The sequence below is a fragment of the Helianthus annuus genome, chromosome 3, assembly GCF_002127325.2.
Source record: "Helianthus annuus cultivar XRQ/B chromosome 3, HanXRQr2.0-SUNRISE, whole genome shotgun sequence".
Lineage (NCBI taxonomy): Eukaryota > Viridiplantae > Streptophyta > Magnoliopsida > Asterales > Asteraceae > Helianthus > Helianthus annuus.
The window spans coordinates 12553544-12573504 of record NC_035435.2 but is presented as its reverse complement, the minus strand read 5'-3'; the positions used below and the strand labels follow the sequence as shown (position 1 = coordinate 12573504).

The 19961-nt window shown below is 34.9% G+C and overlaps 1 protein-coding gene across 1 annotated transcript; it reads right to left on the bottom strand.

Annotated features, from left to right (window-relative positions):
• Nucleotides 1-3414: 3414 nt before the first annotated feature.
• LOC110935618 (serine carboxypeptidase-like 7) lies at nucleotides 3415-11371 on the bottom strand. The gene is made up of 14 exons (XM_022177992.2): nucleotides 11213-11371; nucleotides 10955-11100; nucleotides 10394-10470; nucleotides 8573-8695; nucleotides 8341-8443; nucleotides 6101-6138; nucleotides 5893-5994; nucleotides 5517-5609; nucleotides 5364-5438; nucleotides 4808-4879; nucleotides 4465-4613; nucleotides 4037-4150; nucleotides 3838-3892; nucleotides 3415-3748 (listed from the first exon to the last, which is right to left on the bottom strand). The coding sequence occupies exons 1-14, from the start codon at nucleotides 11347-11349 to the stop codon at nucleotides 3653-3655; spliced, it is 1380 nt and encodes a 459-aa protein (XP_022033684.1). The 5' UTR covers nucleotides 11350-11371; the 3' UTR covers nucleotides 3415-3652.
• Between the last annotated feature and the right edge of the window lie 8590 nt (nucleotides 11372-19961).

Sequence of the window (19961 nt, the reverse complement as noted above, 5' to 3'; positions counted from 1 at the left end):
AACTTCCCGCCGAACGGTTCACGAACTGTTCGCTGAACGTTCGGTTCGTTTACAGCCCTAACCAGACCATATCAGGCTTTTGGCTGACTTATATGGTATTTATCACACGACTGAGACGTGGTTTCCCGACTCAGGTGTCATCGCCTACATGACATCTGATGTTTCAATGGTTGATGTTATTCCATACGTCTGTTGTTTCGATGGATCACGATGTTATTCAATGCCTCAAATGTTTCGGTGGTTCATGACGTTATGCCATCTCTATTCATATAATATTATCCATATTAAGTTTAGTTTTATTAATATCTTTAACGAAAGTACCAAAAGTTATTAATAAATTGTATCATCTACTCTTATTCTCTTATTACAACTATGTGAATTTTAATTTAATATACTAATAATCAGCTCATTTCGCCTATTGCATCAAAGGTATTGACTAAAAATTTCATTGTTCTTTATAATTTGTTGAATGTGTTCTTGTATTATTAATGTAGGGTTAGATTTAACAATCATCTCAACCCTTCAAGTATCTCGGTCTTAAAGGAGGAGCCAACATGAATAGGGTTAGCAATTGGCAGCCGGTTTTTGATATTTTCCGTGGTCGGCTCGCGAATTGGAAGTCGCATCTTCTTTCTATCGGGGGGAGGGTGGTTTTAATCAAATCATTGCTGGAAAGTCTTCCGTCCTACTATTTTTCTCTCTATAAAGCGCCTAAGAAAGTAATAAATGATCTTGAATCTATGATTAAAAAATTCTTGTGGGGTGGCTCTGTGGAAGAAAGAAAATTACATTGGATCGCATGGGATAAGGTTTCTCGTTCTAAAAAAAGCGGAGGTCTGGGCTTAACTAAATTACAAGTTGTTAACACGTCTCTTTTCGATAAATGGGGATGGAGGTATAAAACGGATAAGAGCTGTCTTTGGAAGAAAGTTATTGAGGCTTTACATTCGAGTAGGGTGGGTTGGGAGTGTATTCCTTTCAAAAAAATCGCTAAACGGGGTATGGAATAACATAGGAAAAAAACTTTATTAATACAAAGGCTGGTGGAAATCCTCTTAGGAAGTACCTGAAAGGTTCGGTTTGGAGACGGTGAATACATAGCTTTCTGGCTCGATTCTTGGCTCTACAACGAGCCCCTTAAAACTGTGTTCCCTGATCTTTTTAGGTTGGAAGCCGAAAAGAAGTGCTATGTGGCCGAGAGGATAAAGAAACAAGGAAGCGAGGTCGTTTTCAATTGGTGCTGGAAATCTGATGTGGCCGAAGCTGGACTGCAGTCTGCCCTCGAGCAGTTGTTAACCACATTAACGACATTCAGGTTACCTCCGAGTTGGACCGATGGAGCTGGAGCTCGGATTCGGATGGAAAGTTTTCTGTCAAAGCTGTCAAAAAATATGTTGAAATAGGAGGTTATGCACTAAAATTGCTTTGTTTTAGATTGGTGCAATTGGATCCCCGTGAAAATAAACATACATGCATGGAGGATGGAGATGGATAGAGTGCCCACAGCGGAAGCTTTAAAGAAAAGGAATGTCGGCATCGGTGATTCTTCGTGCCCTCTGTGTAACTCGGAAGACGAATCAGCCGATCATGTTTTCGTTGCTTGTTACATAGCTTCGACGGTATGGAACGGTATTAGCTCTTGGTGTAAAATACCTAATATCATTGCTTTTTCCCTCAAAGATCTCCTCACCTTTCGTAAAGATCTCAAAGTATCGGACAAGAAGAAGAAAGCAGTTCAAGGCATTATTATGATAGTTTGTTGGAGTTTATGGCGAGCCAGGAATAATACCAAATTTTCGAATTCTCCTGTTAGAATAGAAGGTATAGTTAGTGAGATTAAGGCTTTGGGTTATCTTTGGTTTTCCTCTAGATCGAAGTTCAAAGGGATAGATTGGAGTGAGTGGTGCTCCTTTGTAAATATGTAATTTTCTTGCTTGTAGTTTTTTGTCGGCCCGACTTGGGTCGACGTTTTCGTTAAGGAAGTTTACTTTTAAAATAAAATCTCAACTAAACTAAATGTTTTCTCCATAAAGTTTTTCAATTTTTTCATGAAATGGAGAACTATCCTTGCCATGAATTTTCACAACAATAAATGTTTATGCTAACATGTTTTGTCAAATCTTATTTGTCTTGATTTATTTTTTTGAACGACAAATTTATTTTAATTTCGTCGTTTGTGTGACTTAAACCCAATACATCCCCCTCTTAACTTCAGGTATTTAAAGACTTTACTTTTACCAATGAACTACCACTTAGGTGTAGTTTGTTTTTAAGAGGTAAAATGTCTCAGTCTGCGAACCACATCTGGTGACATTTGTAAAATAAGAGGTGGATCAACCCTCCACACTCTGCAAGAAAAAGGTTATTTGTTTTTAACGTATGTAGACTTCTAAAATAAACTGGCGGTGAACGGTGGTGGTGGCGGGTGGTGGACGTGGACGGTGGGTGGTGGTGGACGTCAACGTGGACGATGGGTGGTGATGGTGGACGGACGGTGATGGTGGGCGGTGGTGGTGGGTGGTGGACATGGACGGTGGTGGTGGGTGGTGGTGTTTAACCCTAAGCAAACTTTATAAGATCTTAAAAGTGACTGAGCCAAGTCTGCACCAAGAAGAGCTTACGCAGAAGTTTTTTTAATGACACGTCTTCGGAAAAACAAACAGTCTACAGATGACAATGACTGCGCGTGGTCTGTGCGGCGCAGATAAAAGAATCTGCACAGATATTTTTTATAAAAACAAACACCCCCCCCCCCCCCCCTCTTTACCCTATACTACACTAAAAATCAGTATCTTTTCTCTCTTATTTTCAATTAAATAATACTTTTTAATACATTTATCATTACATTTTCTCTCTCTTCCAGTTACAAAATATATTAAAAAATATAAAGAGTGAACAATATACCCCTAAATTTACAGGTGAATAGTAACATTTTTTCATAAAATAAAAACCCATAATCACATAATATTTGGGGGTTGGATGTGAATTTAATTGCTTCTAGCCTGGGCTCGAGTAGATGGAGAAAGATTGTTCATTTGATTACCATTGCGGCCACTTGGAGAATTTGGTTGGCCCGTAACGCCAAGACATTTGAAAACGCGTTCATCCCAGTCTGAAAGTCAATGGAAATGATCTAGGAAGACACTTATGTTTGGGTGCGCCACAGATCAAAGATGTCAGCTCCCTCTTGGGAGAAATGATCCGACTTTGATATTGTTGACATTTTTTGCAATCGTCTTTCTTGGTTTGTTTTTCTGTTTTGTTTCATTTTGGTTATATCTTTCAGCTTTAGCTTTTTGCTGAGTTATATATATATATAAGTTTTTGCCGTAAAAAAAAATACTTGTATTTAATGAAAAGAAAGTGAATGCAATTTTTATTTGATAAAATGAAGCATAATCGGACCAAAGCATATAACCCAAACAACATATTTCACTTATCTTTATTAAACTGGTGCTCCTAGCTACTTAATAAAATGTCCATAAAAAATACATGACATGAATTTGAAATCATACAATATCTCTTCCAACTATAACCTATCTTCAATATCTCAATTGGCAATTATCACAACTTTGACATGTAAAAAAATATATTTTTTTCACATGAAAAATCACTTAGTTTGTCGATGACATTAATGATATATTTTTCATGCTTAGATGTCGCTTGAATAAGAATGAGAAGAAAGCCACCCATCTAAAATAATCCAAGCTTCTTCTGGCTTGTACAATGGAATTGAATGACCCGCCCCCTATATACACATAACAATTGCATACGTTAACAAATTTGAATTGAGATTAAAGATGAAATAAAGTTTGAATATTATTAACAGTTGCATACCTTAACAGTTCCATATGTTAGCGAGTATTCGTTCTTCGCATACTTCATCCGATATCTACAAAAGAAGAAATATAACACTCTCATGAACTATGAAGAAACTAACAAAAGACTTTTGAACTACAAAAACTAAAAATAACTATAACAATGAAATGGAATTCAAACTAAAAATAACTATAACAAAGGACCATCTTTAACTCACCCAGCAACTTGATTATTAACAAACCATGGCTTCCATGGGCTTTCAACCGGAAGATTAAGAGATTGTATCCATTCTTCGGCTCCAACGTATGGGAAAGTAAAATCATGATCACCGCTGTCAAGTCGAAATTTTTGGAGAAAGTAAAATATGAGTAATCATCTTTAGTCGTGTTTTAATTTTTTGTGTTAAAAGTACAGTACTAAGAGCATTCACAATGAAAACCTTAGAAATATGTAAGGAAGTTTAGTTATATTATAAGGAATGGTTGTTAGTGTTTTTTGAGTGGTTGTGATTAAAGTAGAGAGAAAATATATGAGAAAATATTATATAATTGAAAATATGAGAGAAAAAATATTGTTATTAGTGGACATATATGGATATGGATAAGGAATTCATTGCGAATGCTCTGATATTATCATATATAATACCTAAGGATCAAAACTTGACATTTTCTTGAAAAAAGCATTTTATGATAGACGAGGCTGCTAAAGATGTCATATGAGTAACACTCCGTGTCATTTTTCCCTAAGACATAATGGATCGTCTCATTAGTTTTTTCAAACGTTTCGACCGTTCCCTGCACAAACAATAGAAAATATAAACAAAATTATAAGAGTTAAACAATACTCAAAGTACGTAGTAATTTTGGGTCTAGCAGTATCTAAAAGTTGGATAAGACTTTGCCGTTCCAAATGGTAGGTGTTCATGTCCCTTGTTCGTAAACAAAGATGTAATTTACGGGTAGAGTTGAAGAGTGTATAAACAACATACCTCACGAACATGGAGAGCTTTCTGAACTTCTTTATCATTTCCAAAATACTCTAAATATATTGCAGCAGCCTCCTGAAAAATATATAATAAATTCTTTTTACTTATTATTCTTAAATAGAATATGTGGTTTATAAAAGAATCATTTTAGCTAATAAGACCATCTATAGTGGGGCACTATTTGAGCGTTTTTTGCCTAAAAAAACGCCCCACCACGTCCGCACACCACCCCCAGGGGCTTTTTTTTTGCCCAAAATGCTTTTGGCGTGCTTTTTTTCATGCCCAGCTTCATTCCTTTGTTCCAATCACCTTCATCTTCCTTTTGTAAAACCAATAAGATTTTTTGATTTTTTTATTTAATTTTATTACAAACATAATGTCCCACAATGCTCACATCTTCACTACACCCATTTTAGAAAACGCCCCATAATGCCTCATTACTGACTGGGCTGCCAATACCATTTGATGCAAAACACCCAAGGGTAGTAGCATTAACACTACACATGATCTAAGTATGATCTAAGTGTTGTGCTTAACAAATTCGAGAAAGAAAACTTACCCGACAAGTTGGGTCCGGATTGACATCATCACAGAATGGGTCTAAAATATTTCCTGCATTAATTCTGCTCGTGCACTGAAATTGAGAATTTAAATTTAAGATGCGACACATAAAACCTTGTAAAAAAAGTTTGACTTAATAAGTTGTGTGTACCTCATCTACGCGTTGAAGGCTACTTGCACATGCACTGTTTTTTGGATCGGTGTATACATCAATATAGTTACCATTACAAGCTTTTTTTGCTGACTGAAATATAATACCAAACCAATAAGATTGCAAAATATATATATGTTAGATTGTAAAATAAATATATTATGATGGTGATATAAAATATTTTGTTTTATATGATGAGAATACTTATGTATATGTGGTCTTCTCTTCACATTTAAGGAAGTTTATGATGAAATATAAACATAAACTATATACATTAAACTCGATCATTCACATATGTATAACTATAAAGATGGATTTTTATATAAATATACTAAAAAGATTACACTCATAATTTATTCGATATAAATTCTATTACCTCGTAGATATCATCCGATATAAGTGCAAGTCTGTGAGCAAACTCAAATCTTGAATTGAAGTCATTGAATTTATCAGTGAGAGGGCTAACAATCATACTTCCCTGGAAACTATGAGTCAGTTTGGTGTTCCATATTGTCACGTAAAATCTTTTTTAGCTAAATAAGTTTACAATGGTGTTATAAGGCTTGAAGAGTTAAGATGATTACTTTAATATTCAGTTGAGGTTGATCTCCACGTTCATTGCCTACACAATTAGAGAAATAAATTCATAATCGGATAGAGATTTGTTTATGTTCCATATTTGTCTAGCGTGTACTGTAAGTCGTATCATATAATATAATAATATATGTAATATTGTTAGTCGGATAAATTCAATTCTTTAAATAATTATTGATTTGATTAAATCATGATATTGAGACTCTCACCTAACTTGTCTTTTTAGAACTTTAAATAAAAGCTATCTTTTGTAACACCTACTTTGAGAAAAACCTATTTTAAAAATCTTAAAATATGTAGTTAATTAAAAAAAAACTATGTTTGATCCGAATGACAGTAAGTCCACCCTCGTAAATTCATAATTAAGTACTTAATAAGAAGAAAAACTGAAAAATAGCTCAAATTTATATACGATCATTGTCATAATTTCTTCTGTTTATGTTTTTTATATAAATAATTAATAATTAATAATACAATATGGTTTGTTATTTTAAAACTAGCTCCATTAGTTGAAGATATGGTCGACACTTTTGATAATGGACCTTATAATTATTTGATATCTTTTTATACTGATTTAAAACATAATATAAGAAAAAGCTTTCTATATTCATTGGTTTAATGTAAGTCTCTTATATTTTACTAATGGAGGGAATGCATGTCACCTAACCCAAACCTTAGAGAGAAAAATAAGTTAATAGAATGGGTGATTAAAAGTAATATGAACTAAATAAGTTACTATATTGTGTTATTTATATAAAAAAACATAAGCCAAATTACAGGAATATTCAGTTTTTTAAATATATAATCATGAGATTATAACTAAAGTTTTTAGAACAACACATAGTAGGTTTTTTATTAAATACTGATTTTTTAATTTTTAAAATACTATTATTTTTTTTAAAATAAGTTTTATAAAAAAATAGTTATTTTTGTAAGATTCTTAAGAAAATTAAGTTACATGAGAGATCAAATACCCTGATTAATATTTAATGAATTGGGTCTATCCAATCGAGTTAGGAGTGAAATAAATAAACCTTTAAAAACACTAGATTGGTAAATATATTTTCAAGAACATCACTTTCGTAATTACTTTTCCACCAACACCATTATGGGAAAAAAAAAAAACCTCTAATTTTTAGGTAAACGCTTAGAAAGTTAAATAAAATCTTATACTTTTTTTGAACGGCCAACTAAATCACCGGATAAACATCTTGAGATGCCCTCACACGAGCAAATGCATCCCTCCTCCATAGTGGTCAGAGTTGGATGCACACCCGAGCCATCAATTCCAGGTAAAACCCGGCCCCCGAAGGCCCACTGCGGTAAAACCCAGTTCGGCTCGATTTCGAACTGACGACCTCTAGAGAGGCCTAGTTCTAAACTTCATTATTGCCACCAATGTCCTTTAAAGTAATGCTAGTAGGAGTTAAACTTAAAACATTAAAGAGAGAAATCAATTAACTAAGCCCTAGACCAACTTGTCAGGACAAATAAAATCTTATACTAGTTAGGATTTTCTTTAGGCAACACATTACTATCAAAAAATCATTTATAATTAAAGTAAGGGTGAACCTGTAAAAGAAATTTAACTTCATTATTTTTTTTAAATCAAAAAATCAATTATTAATTTAAGGCCTTTGGGTATACTTATCTTAACTCCACCACTTCAAGAAAATGGTTTAACCCTATTAACTTTATCTAACTCTATTTCTAGTGGTTTTTTGGTTAAAAAAAAATAAAACAATAATTAATTCAGTCTTTTAACATCAGATTAATATGTTAACACACAACCCATGCCCCTTAACATAAAGAGAGAGCGATTTACGATTCAAATTAACATGTTATGTCACCGTTAACACCTCAAATGTTAGAGTACCGAACTAATTAGAATATACTCAGAACTCCATAAACATCTACGGTGGTGTACAACTTGCACAGTCAATTTGAATCGTGATTTGAGAGACGTGGGACCCATTTTTAGCATATAAAATTGAGCATGATTCTTAAACTATGCAAAGAATTAATGACATTAAACTATGCATAGAATTAATGAGATGAACGTGATACCAGGTGGGCTTAGATTAAAAAACTAATATATGACGATTCATTTCTGTAGTTTATAATATTTCTGAGATCTCATGTGCAGTGTATAATAATATATGTTTTTCAATAATAATACATAAAACGCGTAAGACATCGAAATATTAATTAAAAAATATTGCATTATTACCTTTGTATACCTCTAGAGTAACAACTGGTACGAGTATGCCCATGTATGATATACCAGTTACATACAAAGGATTATTGAGGAACCTTGGGTGATCCTCTAGCCACTGCATTAAAATATTATTATAACCATCAATTAATCAAAAATACAGATCAAAGTTTATATAATTATTAACCGTCGATTAAATCAAACACAAATAAAAGTATGTATTGAGTGAGAAATAAAAGCGTTATACCTTAATCAAAAATTTATAGCTATGTTTAGCTAAAATAGAATCACTACTCTTCGATGCGTTGTATGTTGTAGCATATGAAAATCCCGTACCAGCCGGTAAATCAACATATAATACATTAGCCGTCTACAAAATTTCAGAATTATTTGTCAATATAAAATAAGGGTAAAGATCAAATAGGAAGTTAATTTTCTCTAGGAAGGATAGGAAGCCATAGGATTATGACATGTGGCAAATTTTAAAATAAAGAGAAAGGGTATTTTAGTCAATCCAACTCTTTCTTCTTCCTTTTTCAAAACCCAGTAAATTCAAAAACCCATCATTTTCAAAATCCACCATCTTCAACTATTTCTTCACTTTATATCTCAATAATCACTACATTATAGTGCGATTTTCATCACAAATCAATGATTCAGAACCCGATCATCGTGTTCTTCAGCTTTTTTTTTGAAGAAAACCCAGTTTAATTTCATAAAAAAATCTCGTTTTTTCCGGTGATTTTGGAGATAATCACTCGATTCGTTCGATTCGAGCGTTGATAAGTGTTTCTATCATTCAAATTCCGTCAATTGATGAAGAAATCGGCTTCGATCCATGTAAGAAATTCTTTAATTTCATTTTCATGATCTGGGTTTTTTATTTAGTCATTGCGTTTTACGATCTTTGCGGGGGTCCGGGGGCGGCAGCCCCCGGTAGCGGGGTCCCAGGGGCGGCAGCCCCTGGCGGGGTCCAAGGGGCAGAGCCCCTGGCTGGGGTGAAATTTTTTTTTTCTATTAAATTGCTGTACTAAAAACGCATCAGAAAAATTAAATTTCCATAAATTGGCTCATTTCGAAGACAGTAATTCGTAGACAATTCAGACAGTTCACAGTGACAGACAGTTTTATGTGTCCATTGCGTTTTAGAAATAAGACAGTTCACAGTGACAGACAGTTCACAGTGACAGACAGCTATTGCGTTTTAGAAAAAAACACATTTTTAAGTGTTTTTAGTCATTGTGTTTTAGGTAAAACACATTTTTTAGGTGTTTTCAGTCCATTGCGTTTTAGAATGAGTCATTTTTAAGTGTTTTCTGGCCATTGCGTTTTACATATAAGACATTTCTTTGTGTTTTTGGTGCATTGCGTTTTAGGTAAAACACTTTTTTATGTGTTTTCAGTCCATTGCGTTTTAGAAAACAGACATTTTAAGAGTATTCTGGCCATTGCGTTTTACAAATAAGTCATTTTTTTGTGTTTTTGGTGCATTGCGTTTTAGGTAAAACACATTTTTATGTGTTTTCTGGCCATTGCGTTTTACAAAAAAGTCATTTCTTTGTGTTTTTTGTGCATTGCGTTTTAGAAAAATGTCATTTTTTAGGGTTTTTTTTTCATTGCGTTTTACGATACTGGGGTTTTTTCTATTGCGTTTTACGCAACTGGGTTTTAAATTTTTTTTTTCAAAATATAGCAATAGTATACTCGTTTTAAAGATAAAAAAACACTCGTTTTTTTGGTGCAATTTTTATAAAAAAATAATGTCGTATGAAAGAGTTATTAACGTTTAAAAAATGGGGGGAATTGGAGGAGAGAGAAACTATTGGCTTGGATTGACTAGATTGCCCCTGAAAAAAGTCACGCGCCTCTTTTTTTACTTTCAATTTCCCTGATTTAATCTTAGCCCTTGATTAAGTAAATGGATGGTCAAGATCACTTCTAGCCTTCCTAGCCAAATAAACTTCCTATTATATCTCCACCCTATAAAATAAACATGTATATAATTATACTAGCACTTTATGTAACAAAAAAAGGAATTGTTTATAAAAAACATATTAAAAATATAAACCTTTGCCCATGAATTGGGATTTATCTCCAAAGCGAGCTTCTCCCATGTTGAATTATCGAAATTTATACTTAGCGGACCTGCAAAATATAATGTCAAAATGGTTTCGTTCATCTGCGTATATAGGACTGACTAAATGCACCCTCTTCTCTCACAAATTTAGATTGCTATAAAAAATCTATATTTATCACTTTTGTATATATAGTAATTAATTAAACGAATAATAAAGTTAAAAAACTATAATTTCAAAAAGAAAATTATTAAATTAGGGTTCATCTAATTTCACCCCACCCCCTCATTACTTACTGGTTATACCTCTCCTTGTGAGAGAAAAAGTGTAAGCCCCCAAGCGGATCCTACCCGTAAGTATATGAGAGAAGGCGATACATTTAGCAGCACCCTTAAATAAGTCGACAAATGAGCTTTTGCTATTATGTTTAAACATGTTAGATTCTACAATATACTTATTAACCCTACACCCACACACCATGATTAATATGGTTGCCTTGTTTGTAAAAAAAAAAAAAAAAAACACCCTTAAAACTGTTAGGAAATTAGATATACCAATTTGATAGAGGAAAGGATAGAGTCCAGAAGTGCCAGGGCCACCAGTGAGATAAAGAAGAAGAGGATCATGCAAAGGATCTCTTTGAGACTCAACAAAATAGTAAAACAACTGAATTTCTTCATTTGCTCCAACTCCAACATATCTTTCAACACCAAAACAACAACTTGTTATACTTTTATACTTATATTAATATTAATTATTATAAAACAATCAAAAAAACAAAGTAAAACACAAAACATAACATATTAACATACCCGGTTTCTAGAGTGAAAGGAAGATCACCATCAAAACCAGGGAGATTCTTAACTATGGAGTTGGCATCTGAAAAAGAAGATAACAAAAACACAAATAGAATACAAAGTGAAGTGTATGTTTTGTGATTGGTCTCCATGATTTAGGGCAACTTTTGACTTTCTGGGATGCAGTGGAAGTCCTTATATATTCTATGTGTTTGTGGTAGGTAGTTCAAAGAATGATTAAATTAAAATTTCTTGTTAAAATATTGAGTAATACAGTATGATTTTGTTTTGTTATGACCAAACTTTACTTCACAGTTCACAAAGAAGTATCAAGTATATTATAGGCGGTGATTCTTTACAGACATGGAAAGAATAGGCTTTTTAGTCGACTAACACGACTCGTTTTATAAATAGTTCATGTTTAGGTTGACCCGTATAAAAAATGAGTTGAGTTGTTAACGGATTTAAGTTTAAAAAAAAACTTTTATAATTTTTTCCGTTTTTCTGAAGATATACTTTTATGATGTATTCTCACTTTGATTTAAATATTACATGATTAGTTACATAATATTAGTTTTAACACGTATTTATCTACTTGTCAAACTAACACTAAAATATTAAACACGTTAATTCATTCATATCTCCTTCACATGTATAAGAAATTTAAAATTGGGTTAAATGGTTTAACACATGATATGCGTTTGTGGTAGGTACATCAAAGGAGCACCCTTATTTTAAATCTATATCATGATTATAATATTTGGTTTAATTACAACTTGCATTTGTTTAGTTATACCCAGCCTGATTATAATACTTTGTTTAAATGCAATTTGCATTTGTTTTGTTATACCCAAATTAACTTACTTCACAGTTCAAAGACATGATATAAAACTAAAGGATAAGAACGATTTATGTGAATTGTGATAACTAAAAGAGTAAAAAAGGGCATTTTGTATGAGTTTAACAAAATTTTAATTATAGTTAGTGTTAAGACGAACATATTACAAATGGAAAACCACAAACACCAAATTTGTTAACCTGTTGTTTTTGCCAAACAACGGGATAATTAACTCTTATTTGTGTAGTGAATTAGTGATCGGTATAACCGTATAGGTTCGTCCTTGGGAGGTTTGTACGTTACAGACCAGAAGCCAAAACCTTTAAATCATAACATAGAAAATCGAAGAAATATCTTGATGCTACCAACAGCCATTTTGGGTCTTATTGAAGATAAAGATGTAATAAATGTGGGCATGCAGAAATCATACTATCTTAAAGAAATATTTTAACTAATAGTTATTTCGTTTTTGTTAACGTTTTAATGTAAATTTATAATAGGGTTGTTTACGAGCCGAGCGGACCATTGCTCGTGTTAGGCTTGCTTACAAAATCGAACCGTGCCGGTTGGCTTGTTTATAACTGAGCCGACAACCTAGCGCACACTTTTTTAAGCGAGCATCGAGCGAGCGGAGAGTGATTTGTACAACCAAAAATTTGAGATGAATCCTTAGATGTTTCCGTTGTTGAGGCACGAATAAGGTCTGACTATCCGAGGATGAGGCTTAGGTTGAGGCCAGTGAGTTGATCAGGCTGTAGAGAACAATATTTGCACTGTTGCTTAGTGTGATAGCGGGAGACGATAGACGATTGACAATTAATGAGAGACTGTCTCTTAACGATTAAGGGTTTTACTATTAAATTTAGTGTTAATTTTTTGACTAGACTTGCATACAATAGGTAAATTCAATATAGTTGTATAAATACGATTGTATATATATGTGTTGTGTGTTTGTGTGTGTATAAATAATAAATTAAGAAATCTTCGAGCCGAATCAAGCCAAGCAGGCATTTTCTCGTGCTTAGCTCGTTTACAAACCAACCGAGCCGATGGGCTCATTTATAACCAAGCCGCTCGCCTAATTTATAATCAAGAAGAAATCGAACCAGCATTTTCGAGTATTTAATGAGAGAGCGAAGAATGATTTAGACAACACTACTTTATAGTGCCAATTTTTTTTTCTATATGTTAAAACTATTCTAAGTTTGTTGTAAGTATGTTATTTTTAGTAAAACTGAAATTGATGTAAAATTAGGTTACTCTTTAATGATTTTTTTTTTATTTAACACAAAGTCGATCAAAGGTAATTGTGAAAAAAAGGGTCACTAATTAATAACCAAGTTTCCAAACAATAGTGATACTTGAGTTGTTTAGAGTTATTAAAAAAGGATAAGTGATATTATATTATATTATATAATACTTATAAAACTTGACATATAATATATGTAAAATGTAAAATTTAACAACTATTTTGATTTTTTAGCCTTATTGGTAGTGGACACTTTAGGTTAAAAGTTAAATACTCAACTACCAACAGGGTTAGGTATGATTCCTTTTTTTTGTAAGGAACGATAACATGCGGGCGCAGGTCATCATGTTTGATTGGTAATTGATGTTCAACACGTGCCTAGAGAAAAGAAATTTTATTTTGTAATCTTAATTTTAAAGGAATTGAGTCATCGACCAATTTAATCTTAACTAATAGAAATATGATTCTTTTATTAAATATGTTAACTTGTTACTCTTAACTTATAAACGTTATGTTTCATTAAATGGTTATGCTAACAATTTTAAAACTAATTACTTTTGTATAGTGATATTATCGTGTTTCGAGTCATGCTCTTTATTATTAACCTAAATGTTCATGTCCATGAAAGGTATGTTTAATTAAGTTGTAATTCTGGGAAAATAATGAGTGAGAGAGAGTGTGGTGGCGATCTCCTCTGGACGGAGGTCCAGTACCGGAGAAATAGGCGGCAACGAGGGGATCGGGTGGAGATGACTTTCATGATTCAGAATCTTCTCGATCGAACATCGAATACTATCCTTTCGAGAGCTTTTTAGCTGCTGGGTTATAAACTTATATAAGATCTGTTGATGATGATAGCTAAAACCCAAGGTGAACCATTATCCATGCCTCATGAAATAAGTTAAGGTACATGTTTTGGTCAAAAATTAGGCTAGGATAATGCAACCAAATCTTTGTTGTGAGGAATGATGCTTGACCAAATGTATGAATAACTTGCAAATGAAATGAACAATTGACACAAGGATTTATACGAGCAAAAAACCCTTGATCAAGAGTTGATCTCCGGCATAAAAAACCTCGGGTGATGGAAACTACCTATCACCAACTAAGATTAAACAAAAGATTGTTACAACTAGGGATGATAACAAGCTTGTTACAAGGATCACTAAAGTGTAATGTGTATGAAATCGCCAAATGAGCTGTTGAGAGCTATTGAGAGCTGTTTCGAGAGTGTGTGTTTGCTAAAAGTGGCCAAGTGTTCTAACTCAAGCTTATTATCCCCTTTTAAAATTAGAAATAAATAAAACAACTAACTATCTGCTAAATGTGCAAGCTTCCCACGATCTCCATAACGTTCACAAAGCCATGCACGTGCGGAATATTGAGGGCATATTCCCTAAAAATATCGGCAAAACCAATTCCAAGGCGTATACTCCTGCAAAAAAACTTAAACATAATGAAGGCAACCGTTAGTATAAGGATAACAACAAGGATCCTGAATCCTGATCCTGCAATGTCTACTGAGGATCCTTAATTCAAACAGAATTGAGGATCCGTGATCCTGGCAGTACTTAAGGATCCGGGATCCTTAGGATTGGAAAATCCTCCCCTAACAATTGCCCCCAAAATATAAGGAGTAAAATGTAATTTAAGGAGTTGTATTTTTTATCTTATCTCCAACTGACTAACGGATATATAGTTATTTGGATCGAACTAGCCGTTGCTGGTCTTACGTCATTGAAGTGACAATCCTGCAGAATCATCATTATAAATAGGTTAGAGATAAGAATCGATAGGCATTTAAATTCGTGCGTTACTTCCTTTAAATCCTCATTCAAAGATCAATCAGGTATCTTTCTTCTCCTTTTTCCCTTCATCTTCTTACTCTGTTCTTCTTCAAAATCTTTAGATTAAAATGAAATTACGATCGTCCCCCGCCAAGGATCACCAGAAAGATAGTCCTTTGAAAAGCCAAGGGATTATCAAAAGTACTCCGAAGGAACTCTACAGTTTTACCAATCCGGAGACCGACCGGATTCGCCATTGTTTTCCGGCGAACACTGTCTTCAAGCCCTTTGACCCTACCATCAAAGTGATTTTGTTTCTGAAACCTGGGTTGCTTTTCCGGCCACTCCATTCCTGATAGGATACTCCTATCCTTTCCATGCCTTCACTGAATCCTTCTTTTCTCTCACCGGCATGTGCTACATTCAGGCCATGCCAATGATGTGGAGGGTTTTATATACCTTAGAGAGAATCATTGAGTAGGAAGGTATAGAGTTAGGGATGTCGGAACTGGCTAAATTGTATAACCTTGTGAGCCATGGTTCACACCGCTTCTTATTCAAACATAAACCCGGTGATGCACACCCAATCCTCAAGACCACCAAGAATGACACCAGCTAGAAGAAGCATTTTTTCTTCGTTAGGAGAGATTCTATCCTGGATGGGAAGGATCTCCCAAGAAAGTGGGCCACCCATGGTAGGATAGAGGATCCTTATAGAAGGATCATAGGATAACCCTGTTCCTGTGAGGATAACTGATCCTTTATTTTTTTTTATATATGCAGCTATCTCTGTCTCTCATATCATTCCATCACCTGCAACAAAAGAGAGGATCGCTATTTTCTGGAATCTTGATCCTGCAGTAAGATCATTTCAAGCAAACACAAAGGATTCTCAAGAAGTATCCTCCGGCTCAGTCACAATGTCAAGTAAGTATCCAAGTTTGTATATAATTAGACGTTTAAATGAAAATAAAACAAGAATACTTATCTGTTGTTTTGGATTGTTAGGCGCTGGAAAATCTTCAAGGTCGGCCACCGGCTTCAGCATCAGTGATCTTGACACCGTCACTGCCCGTTCTAGGAAGAAGAAAACTGCTGCTAGCCCCAGCGTTCCAATGCCTAAGCCCACTACCTCCAAGGGTAAGGGAGGAAAGAAAAGGAAGGCCACCGAGGCTGATAATCTGGAAGGCCTACCCCTCATCCGCCACCAGTTCGAAGAATACTTCTCCGACGCAAGGATCCTCAATCCTGATTGGTTATCCTGCCCATTTGAGATCCTGAACTTTACCTTGTCTTTTTTGCAGAAATTCGCCGAGATCCAGATGCTTTTTGATGCTGATGGAGAGTGTGAAACATGGGTGTTTAAGTGTTGATTCTACGTGGTTTAGCTTGCTTTACATGACTATATACCTTGAATATGTTAACTACGAGTGTTCGTGGGTTGTACAGGTAAATCACCTAATTCGGTGAAGATAGAGTGCGTGGTGATGAAACAGAACTACCGGGGATGACGAACAATGCGAAAGATATCATTCGGTAGATGGTCGGGTCCAAGAAATAGCTTAAACGTGCAAGAAGCGCAAAATATTGAAGTCTATGTAATTACGGATGAGAGTATAAGCAGGGCTCACGGTGACTTATTTGGAGACTTCTACATGTGAATCTTGAGACAAAACAAAGGACAACATCAACGTTGGCATGACATCAACGTTAATTACTATCAAGCATCACATGGATCTTATAAAAAGAAAATATTATCATCATTAATAGTGGACTTTGCATGGAGGTGGTTATCAAGAATTGAAAAGGGTTTAAAATCCTAAACATATACATGCACATGGGTAGCCGACAAATACAATTGAAGAAAGGATTTTTAGTCAACATCACTTTGGATGCACATGTTGAACAACTTTCAATGGGAGCATTAATTAAAAATAACATCATCATTATCTTTGACGGCAGCAATGGTTTTTGGTGAACAAGAATTCTCATCACTCGTCATCATCTTACACATGAGTCTTAGAAAAGGAAAATCTATCACCTCACCTACAAATAATCACGGCAGACTTAGAGGCACAAGCATAAAAAGTCAACAACACAATCACCTCCTCACAAAAAGGCAGCCGCCATATAGGGGTTCACGTGCACAGGAGGTTTTGAGAAGAAAATTGTCAAACATCCATTATTAACACATCTTCATGATCATCATTAAAAGGCAGACGAGACTTTGTGGGGGTTTCGAGAGGCACATCTATGGAGACTTGTGGATTTTTTGGATTGGGCCATATATTCACGTGAAAGAGGAGACACATGCACCGTCGCTGAAATTGTCCGTAGACAGCAAGTTTGGCCGTCGGCCATTTCAGGAAATACATGAGGCATCGCCGACGGGACTTTAGGCCGTTGGCGACGGCCTCCCAGTGTTGCCGACGCGTGAAATAGTTCCTTTGGGTGGTTGAACGATCTAAAAACATGGGGGTCATGATTATTCGGGAGTTACACTTCTTAGAGTTTTGAATCTTGATCTTGGAGCCATCTACCATCCAATTATCAGCTACCATTCAACATTCTTCACCTTCAACACCCGTCTCATCATCAAGAATCACCATCTATCATCCCCAATTCCTCCATTAAACCCTAATTCTCCATCCATCATCCATCTCACTATCATCATCCACCAACATCCTAAACATCATCATTCACCATTCTCAAGGCTCAAGATGATTTTCTTCAAGCTCCAAACATCCGGTGATCCAACTTCTCCAACCATGAGCGGCTAATCATCTCGGTTTCACCCCGGTGTAGGTAGTTGTTAATTCTAGTGTTTCGAATTGTTCTTGTTTCATCTTAGTGACAATTTGTGTTTGGTTTTTGAAACTTTTGACAATAATATTACATTTGTTACGAATTCGTGAATTGTCGAACGATGTTAAAAGTTAAGACTTTGCGAAACGGTGATATGTAATTGTACATTGTCGTTGTTAGGATTTACTTGTGTTGATTACAAAGTGTCTTTTTGTCCGTTCTTCGTGACATTGATAGCTAGTAGCACCTAAGTCACGGTACTCTAAATCCGTTAACCGAATGCATTTGAGTTGAAACTAAAACTTGTAGAAATCCTAGGTTAACAATTACCGAAACCGGGCGTGATTCCTTTTTATTATTATTGTTCTAGTAACTGTAACAACTGTCACTAAAATCCATAATTAGGATGCTAATTAGCTATTAAGGAAACCCTAATTAAGAAACCCAAGTAATTCTGCACTAACCCTAAAATTTCCAGAACAATCAGAATCAGGAACAGGGCCCCTAAAACTCAGGGGGGGATAAACCCTAGCCAACGATTATCTTCATAACTTTCAATCAAAATCGAATTTGATAAAACTGTCAACACAGCACGCCTAGTTACACACGTAGCTACCCTATGAACATAGGTTACCACTCGCGTAGCGCGACGCCTATAGGGGGTACCCCTCGCGCTACGCGACGGTGTCAAATTTCGGGTATAAATAGAGGGGGTTGGGACTTGAATTCTGTCTTTGGAACGACGTAAATCCGAGTTACGTAGAGCGAGTTATCACAGAAACAGTCCAACACACACACACACAATTATCGAAACGCTGCCGCAATCAGGGTAATAACTCGATCGCTATTACGATTCAACGTCCGATCGATTATAACTATCCAACGATAGTCTAGGTGCTGCTCAATTGAGCTTGTACTTTGATTATTCGTCGTGATTTCGACTTGAATATTAGAGTGCTGTTCGAATTCGGACTATGCTCTGTTATTCGTTGTGAATCCGATTGAATTATCGAGTATTGCACTGATTAATTGTTGTGAAGGTTTAATCTCGTGAATTGACGTAATTGCTGTATTAGTTACTAACCTGTGTGTGTGCATTGTGTTAAAACTAGGTGTAATCAAGGCTAATCAGTAGGCTTATATCTATTGCTCGTTAATCTGCAATGTGAGTCATTCTCCTTTTTAAATTATTTTCTCACCGTTTGTGAGTAAGTATTACAATACCTCAAATTATTTTCAAGGTTATAATTACAGGGATTAAGTCTTTGTAATCACCAAATTACAGCTGGTATATGGGGTATTGTGCACATTACTATTTTTATCACTATATGTGAGTGAATATTACTCTATGTGAGTAATTATTACTCTGTGTGAGTACACCGTCACTATTAGGGCAACGGGACCCAATAGTGGTATGACCACAGTCACAGAAATGAATCGAGTGACAAATACCCATTCTTGATAATTGGTTGATAGAAACATTGTAATCGCTCTTAATACTGCAAATTATAACTAACGGGTCGTTTTAGAAAACAGAATGATTCACTCAGTATTTCCCCGCTGACAAAACCTTTTTCAAACATGTTTCAGGTGATCTGTGTGATCCAGGAAAAGTGCAGTAAAGCACTATCAAGCTCAGAGAAGTGGCTCAGTGTAAATAAACCAATAAAACGTGTGTTGAAAAATAAAGATTTCTGTGTGAAATCAACTTATTGTAAATTATGGGATTTATCCCTTAAACTTTGTGTAATATATTAAACGAGCATTTTCCGGTGAAAAGATCCTATTGTAAAAAGACTTCCGCTGTCGCATAAATTAAATATCACGGGTACCACTGGATCTGCATCGCGGGCCCCGACTCCGTCCAGGGTGGGTCGGGGGCCGCGACAGAAGGTGGTATCAGAGCTAATAATTAAATTGAGCCACTGATCGAGCCACTAATTAAGCCTAAATTAAGTATTTTGTCCAAATGCTTAATTTTACTAATTGTTATTCGGTGATTATATGTTTTATTAACTGGCTATTCTTAGTTACAGTATGGGTAAGCAAAAGTTGTCTGCTATCTACCACAAAATAGATATTGCG

Excerpts from the sequence above, each read along its gene's own strand:
- LOC110935618 (XM_022177992.2), bottom strand. The coding sequence starts at position 11,349 with ATGGAGACCAATCACAAAACATACACTTCACTTTGTATTCTATTTGTG. Across the intron at positions 11,101-11,212 it reads CCTTTCACTCTAGAAACCGG|ATATGTTGGAGTTGGAGCAA; the intron begins GTATGTTAATAT and ends TGGTGTTGAAAG. Across the intron at positions 8,444-8,572 it reads GCTATAAATTTTTGATTAAG|TGGCTAGAGGATCACCCAAG; the intron begins GTATAACGCTTT and ends ATTTTAATGCAG.